This window comes from Leuresthes tenuis, unplaced genomic scaffold, assembly GCF_036924035.1.
Source record: "Leuresthes tenuis unplaced genomic scaffold, fLeuTen1.0.hap1 SCAF_12, whole genome shotgun sequence".
Taxonomy (NCBI): Eukaryota; Metazoa; Chordata; class Actinopteri; order Atheriniformes; family Atherinopsidae; genus Leuresthes; species Leuresthes tenuis.
In genome coordinates, this window is record NW_027325366.1 from 8,818,305 (window position 1) to 8,830,547 (window position 12,243).

Here is a 12,243-nt window from a genome sequence, read left to right on the forward strand (position 1 = left end):
AAAGCTGGACGGCTATTAGCACTGTGTCCCAACAGATTCCACAAATACGGAAAGATGACAGTGAAGTAACTATTGACCCAGAAGAAATTAACGAAACATTCACCTTGTTTTACTCAAATCTGTATATGTCAGAGATAACAAATGATATCTTTGACATGGAACATTTTTTCAATTATCTCCAAGCTCCTTCTATAAAAACAAGACACAGGACTGAGACTGAGCTCCCACTAAAATCTATGGAAATCATTAACGCAATTAAGGCAATGCAGAATGGCAAGACACCTGGCCCTGATGGGTACCCTGCAGAGTTCTATAAAAAGTTCTCTAGTAAACTGTCTACAATCTTACTTGATATGTTTAATGACTCTTTGTGTCATGGATCCCTTCCGCAGACACTGACTGAAGCATCGATTACCCTCTTGCTTAAGCCAGCTAAAGATAGCACGGAATGTGGCTCATATCGACCCATCTCCCTTTTAAACTGTGATGTGAAGATCTTGGCAAGGCCCTTGCCTTACGTTTAGAAACCACAATACATGAAGTGATTTCTGCTGACCAGACTGGTTTTATTTTGGGGTGTCATTCATTTACAAATATTCGCCAGCTATTAAATATTATTCACTCTCCTACGTCCAGTACAGTCCCCGAGGTGGTTATCACGCTCGACGCAGAGAAAGCGTTTGACAGGGTAGAATGGGGATATTTATTTATATGCTTAAAGAAATTTGGGTATGGTCCTAATTTCATTTCATGGATTAAACTATTATTTTCCTCACCCAAAGCCTCAGTAATTACAAATAGTAAGCGCTCTCAGTATTTTCAGCTGTCAAGAGGCACCCGTCAGGGCTGCCCTATTAGCCCACTGCTATTTGCCGTGGACATAGAGCCCTTGTCCATTGCACTCAAATCAATGGACAAGCGGAATCCATTGGAGAGGGGAAGAGCATATAGTATCTCTGTACACAGATGATTTATTAATGTATGTTTCAAGCACCCCCATGTGATCCATGCTTTGAGGAGATATGGTGCTTTTTCTGGGTACAAATTGAACTTTAGTAAAAGTGAATGTTATCCTGTTAATGACTTGGCTCTTCAAATACAGGACAATGCACTGCCGTTCCAAATGGCTTTAGATATCTGGGCATTAACATCACAAGGGGCATGCAGAAGCTTTACCAGGAGAACTTCTGTCTGTTATTTGAGAAAGTCAAATCAGATGGAAAACACTTCACTTATCTTTAGCAGGAAAAGTGAACTGTATAAAAATTAATGTACACCCCAAATGTGTTTATCTGTTTCAGTGTATTCCACTTTATCTTCCTAAATCTTTCTTCAAATCTATTGATAAGGTCTTCACTTTCTTTACATGGGAGGGGAAGAAACCTAGAATATGGCTGTTGCAGAGACCTAAAATGCAGGGTGGCCTAGCTCTCCCAAATCTTTGCCATTATTATTGGGCCCCAAAAAAAATCATGCACTGGCTCCACACTCCTGATATGGACTGGTGCCATCTTGAAGCTGCATCTTGCACTTCAACCTCTCTCAGAGTCCTGGTTACCTCCAAACCTTCCCATCTCTACTTCTCGATACACCAACAACCCAGGGGAAAATAGGGTTTCAACTTAGACATAACTTTGGGTTCAATAATTTTCTCCATATAAGTCCCATACACAATAACCATATTTTCCTTCCAGCTGGATTAGACTCTGAATGTAATCTCTGGCAAAGACAAGGAATTCACAAATTTAAAGATATGTATATAAACAGTATGCTTTGATGACTTATCACATAAATTTGGCCTCCCTCGGTCTAGCCTGTTTCGTTATTTCAAAGTTTGCCACTTCCTTCAACATCATGACTCCAACTTTCCATATTTACCATCACCTTCTGGTTTAGATGATCTGTTAGAAACTACCTTCAGCTTTTAAGGACTTATTTCAAGAATCAATAACTGTATATCCTCTTTTAAAAATACAACTCTCTTGCAAAAATCAAGTAATAATAATTCATACAAAATGAGGTGAGCATTGGTCTAAAGCTCTTTTGTAAATGTTGTATTATGTACAACTCCTGTGATATGAGTGCTCAATAAAAAATATATTTAAAAAAATAAAGCTTTGTCCAAACAACCTGAAACCAATTGTCTGTACCGATGACACATTGAGTGATGATGATAAGAGTAACCTCTGTCTGACCTGTGAAGCTAAGAGTTTAAATGTGTACTGTTAAACAATGCACTTTTTTTTCACAAATTGAAAAAGGAATGTTTCAAATACAAAAAATACGGAAAAGAAGAAGGCACCTCAGTAAACATACCATTAGTAAGCAGTTCATTGATAAACAAAACATTGAACTAAACACAGTTTATACTGACTTACTTTTTATCAGATTTCCTCTGCTTGAACGGGTTTCTTGAAAACTACTTGATAAAAAAAGTATATCTACGCTCAACAGCACACATGACTAAGGAATAACCTGATATTAGTTTTTAAAAAGTTAAGCTACACCTTTTTTTTCGACCTCTGCTTTAGTGTATTATCCATGTGTCAAGGTAAACATCTCAACACACTCAAAAATTACAGTAAATCTCAAAGAGTTTTAAAACATATTTCTTGACTGATGTCTTATGCATTCATAACTCAGGTAGTAAACCCTCAACCTCACGACTTACAGCTAGTTATGGTAAAGGAGCAGGGCTGCTCATGAATACCATATCAACCACTCTCTGACTGTGAATCCTTCCATTCCTGCAGCCCCTGTGACTTGAGTGACCTGGAGTTCCTCGATGAGGAGTTCCATCAGAGCCTGCAGTGGATGAAGGACAACGACATTGAAGACATGCTAGACCTTACCTTCACTGTCAATGAGGAGGTCTTTGGACAGGTATGTGTGTCTTGTTGCGTTTGTTCTGTTTGTGACAAAGTTCACATGTCTGCCTATGGTTCTGCAGATCACAGAGAGAGAGCTGAAGCCAGGCGGGGCTGGTATCCCCGTGTCAGAGAAGAACAAGAAGGAATACATTGAGCGAATGGTCAAGTGGCGCATAGAGAGAGGAGTTGCACAGCAGACGGAGAGCCTGGTCCGAGGCTTCTATGAGGTACAGCACAGTAAAATCTATCATCAAATGCCTACAGGAATATTTCTTTAGTTGGTGTAATCATTCCTCGTGATTAGGAATAGCTATTAAAAGATCATATCCACATCTGCTCCCAGTGTAAGTGAGAAAGCGAAAAGAAAGTCAATACACAAAAATAATGACAGAAAGGAATCTTTTGATAAAGAGACCATATCTTTTCTTCTTTAGAGATAATACAGGCTATGATATGCTCCATGAAGGATGTTTAATCAGTACCAATGCAACCATATATATTCTTGCTAAAATTCCTGTTATGTTTTTTTTTTTTATTGTTGTTGTTTTTTAACCAATACAAACCTTGACTGATATCTGACATTTATGGTGGGGGCATGATGACAATTTGTGCAAGTAAGTGATGTATTTCAGCAGCTTGTGATCAACCCGAGATTGCCTTGTTGGCAGAGTAACGGCGCATGTCAGTGAACCCAGTAAACTGAGACATCTGTGATGTTGTCCTTCTCAAACAAACTTACAGATAGTCATATAGGTGAAAGTGAGTAGTTAAAATATATGGTACAAATTGCTTAGTTATACTTGTTCCATAGTACAAACACAACCCATTTTAAAGAGCTGTGAGTGTCATGTGTGTGCCCAACTTCTCTCAACAAGTCAAATCCACAATATACAGTCAACAACCTGATGGAAAGTTTTCCCACAGTAATGTGCGGCTGTGTATCTCCACATGAAGGATTTACTGTAACGTGTTGTCGCTAAGCCCAGAAATCCGTCATACAGTCTGTTGTGCAGGATGTGGGAGGCCTAAGTTAAATAAATAAGCCACACCATATGTTTATTTCTTTCATCCATCGATGTGTGCTTGTGGGTTTATTTGTTAGGTAGTGGACGTGCGGCTGGTGTCTGTGTTTGATGCCAGGGAGCTGGAGCTGGTTATTGCTGGTACTGCAGAGATCGACCTGGCAGACTGGAGGAACAACACAGAGTACAGAGGAGGTATGTGAAGCTGGAGGGCAGGAGTGAAGCAATTAAGGGGGATGCAGATGATAGCAGCACTAGATGACAGGCTAAATGCATACACAGGGTCTTTCTCTGCTGCACACATTACATGCCTTGCTCTAGTCTAGACCATGTGACAAATGTGTAAGAAGTATTACTTTTTAGAGCTTCTCTCAATTAGTCTAGGTATTCAAAACATTGAAAGGCTATGCATACTATAAATTACTTTATTTACTGGCATTGAAGCATTTCATGCTACTAACTTTCTTTACATTCTTAGACTTATCTGTTATATTAAAGGAAGTTGTTTTGTCACTCTTTTCGTTCTTGATCATTCTAAATAAATGTTGCTACAGCAACCACCAGTTTTTTCTTGTGCTGACATATATTCTTCAGAGAATAATATAAAGTGATGTTTAATGGAGTGAGCATACAAATCAAATGGGAAAAGAAAAGCTGTAAGCAGCTGTGTCATAGCTTAATTTTGATTCTCTACCAGCAGGTTTTGCTACATATTTCTTATGATGAAGAAATCATTGACAAACATGTCAAAACATTGTTGTTGAAGATCACAAATTATTTGATAAATAATCAGTGCAATAAAATACATTTTTTGTTAAATAAAGGATTTTGACTTCAATGAAGAATGACCTTTTTATCAGACTTAACTTAAGACTTAACTCCATACTGAGCTCAAACCTTTTGGAGTGCTGTTTGATAAATATTATGCACAGCATTTGTAGGAGATCACATTAAAATACTTTTTAAGGGTCTGGCCATTATAGCTGAAAAGCCGCCAGCATTTGGGAGACAGGGCAACTCAAACTGCCAATCAGTCATGACTCTCTGTCAGGCTCTTTTCATAGAGGAATCGACTGAGACAGTCAAAACGGCTCCCACCATTAAACATTAAACAGTGAAATCCGTTAAAGAAGAGCGGCACAGCGAGAGGAGGAGGGGAGAATTGAGGTACAAGGGAAGGAGGCCTTATTTGTGATTCATCTGACTCATGCACCATCGCCATCATCATCATCTCTCTCCTTGCAGGTTACCATGACAACCACATAGTGATTCGCTGGTTCTGGGCAGCTGTGGAGAGATTCAACAATGAGCAGAGGCTGCGGCTGCTGCAGGTAGGACGTGTGCGTGAGCGCATTCTACCCCCATGTGGATGCAGGCTGCTAAGTTGTGTTTATTTCATTATGTAAGCACGATCCAGCAGTAAGCTCACTAATATGCTTAAGACTGCAGGAAGATGTTATTGTAATCTCTTTTGTTTAAATATTTTATACGGTTTGCTTCCATTTTTTGGTTCAATAGAAATACAACCACAAATCAGAAAAAAAAATCAGAAAAATGCAAGTTAAAAAGAAAAGACTGGGGGATTTTTACATTTACATCCTTTCACTCCTGACCGTATGAATCCAAGCTTTTTCATGTTTTGTGTCATCAATTGCATTTAATTTGTCAATACACATCTATTCCTGTAGCACATTCCAAATAACATTGGGACAATAAAGCTTTTACGGCATTAAAATCATGTCATTCCATCTCACAACACTTAAAAGGTTTTCTGGCTCTTCACCAAGCAGTGAAGTGATTCGGATCTTATGTTGCCCCATTCTTCCTGCTATCTCATATAATGGCCTGCAACAGTACGAGGCCATCGGTTGTGCACTTTCTCTTTAAAACCTTTCACACATTCTTTATTTGGGACAAGTCAGGATTGCAGTCCAATATCAGTACATATTTCTTCCATAGCTATGCCTTTGTAATGTGTGCAGAATGTTTTTTTTCTTGTTAAAAAAATGCATGGACATCCCTACATCCCTACAAAAGATGCTGTCTTGAAGGCAGCCTGTTACATATGTATATGTGTCTATGTCTTATACCAAGCTGCATTTTTTTTTTTAATCAGGTTGCCAGATCTCGCTCCCGTTTTTTACGTTTAGCTTGCCTAGTAGCATATTGTAGCTGTGTGGTTGTTGACCTAATAGAGGTCAACTGGTCACGTAATACGTAAAAACTGCGGGTACTAGCGTACCTGGCAACCACTCCTAGCTGGTTAAAGAGCTACTTACCCAAAAACATGACTCCTAAATATGTATGTATGAATCATTTAGATTTTACATCTTGAATGTGTTAGCAAACCACTTTTCATAGTGATATATATCACATTGACTAGCTGTTGACCTAAGCCGATTTAAACATAGATATGTCTATCTGGTTATATGCTTATCTGATTTAATGGAAGAATTTGGGCTGATTAATATAGGTATGAACAAGTAGTAGTATTATACTCATGAATATAGCGGACAAATAACATACACATACATATGTCTGACTTTACAGAAGATGTATTGCAGGGACAGGGCAGGATATTTGAGGTGCTGAGAGTGCTACCTGTTGAAGAATGATCTTTATTGTTATCATTTATTATTTTTGTGGTGCATGACTTGACTGTATGCTGCATGTGTTTTAGTGTAAGGCAAAATAGGGCAAGTGGGGTTATGGGATATTGACATGCCCATGCCCAGGGGCCCATTGTCACCCACCTATGGGTAAAATAAAGTCTACACTAGCCCAAATCCAAAAATATCGACATGATTAGGAAAATCATCAATACCCTGAAGGTTTTTTCTGACCAAAAAAGAAAAAAAATCCAAAGACTTGATATCATCCAGGCTGGACAATCAAATGGTCTTAGAAACTACACCTGAAAGAGGATGATAGCAAACAGGTGAAAATATAACTTTGTTGTAGGACAAAATGGAAGACATTTGAAAGACCTTGACCTGGTGAGTAATATATATCAGTGTAAAGATTATGAATTAGTCCTGCCTTGAAATATTGACCTCTGAACCTTGACCTCTTTGCAATTTGGAAGGCTTGTTAATCATTAACAGAAGAGGCTACAGATATGGGACCAACTGTTATAGAGAGTTCTTGACTTCAGCTATGTGACTATACTCATATGGGTATGGCCACCAAGTGGGGGCGCTATCAAATATGGAAAGAAAATCATATTCACCAATTTCACAATTGCATATTTAAAATCTGATCACATAAATGTGTTTTCCACCCCTTTAAATCTCCCCCTGTACTCTCAATTTAGTATTTACCACTCAAAATTATAAGAACTACGACCATTTTTAAAATAAACTACAATTCCCTTGTGCTGTGTATTTTATCTGATACAAATTAGTGCCGTATTTGTAGTTCTTTCAAGTTTGCAAAGTATGGTTGTGAGTAGGGTTTTAAAAACATATATCTACTGAATATATCAAATATCTAGTGTAGCCAAATTAGCAATTACACTTCATCTATATGATTGATGTTTAAAAAATGTAAAGATGTTGTTTTATGTTAGATATTATAACTGTTATTGTAAAAAATGTGGTTTTGGGTTAGCAGCTTCTTCAGTTTTGCAAATAGGGTTGTGAAAACATACATCTACTAGATATATCAAATATCCAGTACAGTCGAACTAGTATATACGTCATACTTCATCTAGATGATCAATACAGAGTTTATTTCAGATACCTTTAGAGCCGCACCATGTAACATCATACAAAATCAACACCGCCGTACTACAGTGGTTCTCAACCTTTTTGAGTCGCGACCCCCAATTTAACATGCATTGCTGTACGCGACACCCCCCCCCCCCCCCCACACACACACACACACACATGCACACTACACTAAACAATGCCCGATGAATACGCCTTATACGTCGCATTTACAATAATCAGACAAGCACTTCTGATATGAACTCACTTCAGCTATTAGTTTCTTTATCATTGTATTTTGAGACACATTGGGATTTTTGGAAAAACATGAAGTAGCATCAAGAGGCTAACTTTCCGAGTAACGGACTGACAGTGGTCGCAACATCCCATCATTTTGTGGTTAAAATGTACCTAAACAAATAACGAAAACTTTATTTTCTTTTTAATTAAATAAAACGATAACCGCGCGTGCTAAACTAACAAAACACACTAGAAAAACAGCCCATGCTCAATTTTAAACACCTATGTTTCTGAGAGAATGGCTTTATGTTAGACACGCGAAGATCACTCTCAACTCTGAGGAGTCGTGATCGCTACAGCTGCGAGACGGATGAGACTCTCCAGCTCATATGAAGCTGCCAGGGCTTTTGCAGGGACAGTAGTACATTCACTCACCACTGTTTTTTGTATTTTTAGTTCTTGCTCTCTGCCCTGAAAAAAATCAATTGGTTTATGAATTAAGCTGCTGTGTTTTGACTCTTAATGTCTCTTAAGTTTTACCGGCTTCAAGCTCTCGTGTGCCAGCACCTCAGAGCAAATGACACATTGTGGGTAGTCAACGCTGTTTTTTTGTTGTGCAGGAAAAGCCATATTTCAAAAAGTCGGGCTGATATTTACGGAGCCTCGAACCTTTATCAGCCGCCGGTGTCGGACCGGTCAGTGCCCTTCTTTTCTCTGGTGGTGGTTCTGGTGGCTGATCTTGGGACCCCTGCTGCTGCTGACAGTCTGGAACACTTTTTCTTTTAAGCCATCGCTCCATTTTTTCCAGCTAGCAAAGTTGCTGCAGATGAGGCTAAAACAACAACAACGCGCCTGTTTTTAAAAAATATATATTTTTCTTCGTTCTCCCCCAACCCCCTCCCCCACCACTTCACCACAGAGTGCTTCACTAACCAGAATCTGACCCGCACAGATCAGAATCGCATACAAACGCTGCGTTGATACAATGAATTTTGGACAAACAATTAAGCAGAAAACAACTCTCTGTTTGAAATTATGTAATTTAATATGAATGTAACAACGCTTACTTTTATAATGTTTAAGTAGCCTAATGTTTAAGTTTACGTTCTGCGATTTCAGACCGTCTATGAACGCTTTCTGCAGCCGCCGCTCCTGCTGACAGCAGACCGAGGAGAAAAAAATGTCTTTGCTCTGATGTGTGAATGACAACGGCATACATGAGACTAGTGGACAGGTTCGCTGTTGTTTTGGTGTAGCCTAGTTACGACCGACAGTAACTGGTTTTGAGTAATAAAATGCCTGTTTAAGACCAACCGCTTGTCCTCCTAACATCCAGTCGGAAGCTACATTAATTTCATCTCGCGACCCCAATTGGGGTCGGGACCGCAAGGTTGAGAATGGCTGGTTTATAGGGTTTCAAAAACATTTCTCATGAATATATCCAATATGTAGCGCAACTGAACTAATAATTACACTATATATACATAATAATTACACTATATATATATTAGGGCCGGGACGTTAACTAAGATTAATTACTTACACAATAATTAATCCGTTAAAAAAAAGAAGCATTTTAATCACACTTATTTTTGCACCGTGGAACGTTTCTCACTGGATGAGCTGGCTCTTGGCTGTTGTGTGGTAGACTATATATGGCTTTAGGACAACTTAACTATTAACTATACCATCTCTGTGTGTGTGTGTGTGTTTCTAGCTGTGTGAGGGTGTTGTTTTATTGAACAAATATTCACATTGAAATTATGGCATTGATTTGAGCCCCACCGCTGTATGGGTTAGCCCCACCGTAGTTGAACCAGAAAAAATGCTCTGGCGCCGCCACTGACTTCAGACAACAACAAACCACACTGAACAATAGTCAAACATGAACGAAGAAGCTGATGAGACCACTTTGGTTGGCCCCGTGGATGGGAAATTTTGTTTAAAAAAACAGACGGATGTGATGGTCGGTCGCGTAGTAGTGGGTTTTGCAGGCGCCCCGTGTATAGAAGCTACAGTGCTCTCTGCAGTCGGCCCCAGTGTCATTACCCTCTCTCTGCTTTCTGTTTCTTTTTATCTGTCCTATTCATTAAAAGGCATAAAAAAATTTTTTTAAACGGACGGATGGATGGAAGCATCAATGAGAGCACGGTTGGTTAAGTACCACATTGAAAAAAAATAAACAATGTTTTGTTGCTTAAACTTATGTATTCAGTCATTATTCAATGGTATACTAAAATCCATGGGAAAAAATTGCTTCTCACTGTTTTCAGGTCAAATATGATATGCGAATAAAAACGTGATTAATTTTGTTAATTAATTACAAAGCCTCTAATTAATTAGATTAGAATTTTTTTAATCGAGTCCCGGCCCTACTATATATATACATATATATATATATATTCTGTAAACACATTTTTACTCCAGTATGATTCAGAACCTACAACATGATGAAATAATATATTTGTGATGAATATATTATGAGAGATACACATTTGGTCAATAAAGTTGAAAAACGAAAATAAAAGCCTGATAACAGGCCTTCTCCCCCAACTGGCTCACTGAAATAATGGCCTACTGATATAAATAGTTGATAACAGCCTCCTGAACCTACCAGTAGATTTAGTAGGCACTTACTAGCCCATATAAATGTGACTGATGTGTGTTGATAACATCTATCGAATAGACTGATAACAGTCAAATCGGGTGCCCATACCATTACAGAGCCTGGCTTTTGGACTCGATGCTGATAATAGTCTTTGGTCCAGAACTCACAACAGCAATTTCATCTACTAAAGATCTAGAATAGATTGGTCTGACCACAGTACGTGGTTCCACTACGTCATGATCTATCCCAGTAGTCTCGGAGCCCAGAGAAGTTGACGCCGCCTCTGGACAAGGTTAACATAAGGCTTCATTTTTTCACAGTGAACTTTTAAGTGGCATTTACAAATTCAACATTGTATTATACTGTTTGACAAATGCATTTCGCAGAAATCCCATGTGGTCATAACAGCCGTTGATAACAGTCATTAGGCGCATTTTGACAGAGAGTTCTAAGAACGCAGTTCTAAGAACTGTCCACCTCGAATTTAGTTATAAGAACTGCCCTTCCCCAGGGGAACTGTTTAATTTTGCATTCACACATAAGTTGGGGACCTTGGTCGGGACTAATGTGACGCAACCGTCTGCGACAGTGACGTCTTACTTTAGTGCCACACTCAACAACAAAACCCACGAAAAGTAAGCAGAGAAGAAAACAACACCACCAAGAAGCTAACATGGAGAGTGAGGAGGCCACCGAGTTTATGATCTGCATGACGGCAGTATTAATCATGGACGATCACATGAGGCATCTAAGATCGAGGCTGGAAGAGCACACAGTGAGAGTCAGGAGACGAAGAATCGAGCAGCAGGCGATACTTCTTCATTTCATGAAGGACAGAAGGAGAGCACAGCGCCGCAGACAAAGGAGACAGCGTGTAAGTTTAACTTATTAAACATGCGCCGGTTGTGTCCATGTCGTATGAGTAAATATTTCAGACAAGGGGAGTAGCTACCAACCACAAAACACCTACGTCTTATGTGTTCCTATGGAACCCAGAAAAGACCCTGCCTCGGAGAAGGAGCTAAAATGGTTATAGGAACTGAGGGCCGTGGTCCCGAGTTCCTGTATGTCCAAATGCGTGAAAAAACGGCCTTGTTCCTGAAAAGGTTATAGGAACTGCAAAAGGTTCTTACAGTGGGACTGCGCCTATTGTTGGTTCTTGATGCAGTACCATCTGAGGGATCTATGATCATGGTTATCTAGCTTAGATTTGCGCCCTTGTCCTTTATGCACTGAAAATTCCTTCATTTGCCATGATTGGTCAGATGATATGGAGAAATATGAAAATTTCTGTCTTTTGAAGGAACATTATTTTTAAACATATCAGTTTTCTGATCCATTTCTTGACAAGTGGTTATCCTCTGCCCATCTTTGCTTCTCAAAGACTCAGCTATTTTTTATACTGCTTTTGAACCAAATTGTGATTATGGTCACCTCTTTAAAACAGTATATTTTTAAACTCTTTTCTTGTCCTAAATTGTCCCTATCCCATTGTGTTGAAGGTATTCAATGCAAAAATGTTTGTATAATAATCAATCAAAAACGATTATTGACAAGACAAAACATGCTGTATTATGGGTTCATGCTGTCTGCAGTGAAATAAAAGTCAAAGTAAATGTAGGAGTCACAGCATGTAGTTTCTTTTGTTTTGTTTTTTTTTTCCCACACAGAACTTTTTCTGATTTGGGGTTTTAGGGAAAACATGAAAAATTCAGTTGGACTATTTTCACTGAGATTAAGTTTAAAAAATCTGAAATTTCTTAATTTACATTTCTTCAGTATCTAAACTGATTGCA

General features: G+C 38.8%; 2 protein-coding genes across 5 annotated transcripts in view; both read left to right on the plus strand.

Moving 5' to 3' along the window:
• Nucleotides 1-12,243, plus strand: part of pgap1 (post-GPI attachment to proteins inositol deacylase 1) — a 113,041-nt gene that overhangs the window by 81,417 nt on the left and 19,381 nt on the right. The window lies entirely within an intron of this gene.
• The window catches only part of hecw2a (HECT, C2 and WW domain containing E3 ubiquitin protein ligase 2a), a 56,853-nt gene that overhangs the window by 40,529 nt on the left and 4,081 nt on the right, over nt 1-12,243 (plus strand). For all 4 annotated transcript variants that reach the window (XM_072396527.1, XM_072396530.1, XM_072396529.1 and 1 more), the window contains 4 exons: nt 2,754-2,883; nt 2,951-3,097; nt 3,973-4,087; nt 5,138-5,223. In XM_072396527.1, coding sequence (XP_072252628.1) covers nt 2,754-2,883; nt 2,951-3,097; nt 3,973-4,087; nt 5,138-5,223 — 478 coding nt within the window. The remainder of the gene's footprint in view (nt 1-2,753; nt 2,884-2,950; nt 3,098-3,972; nt 4,088-5,137; nt 5,224-12,243) is intronic.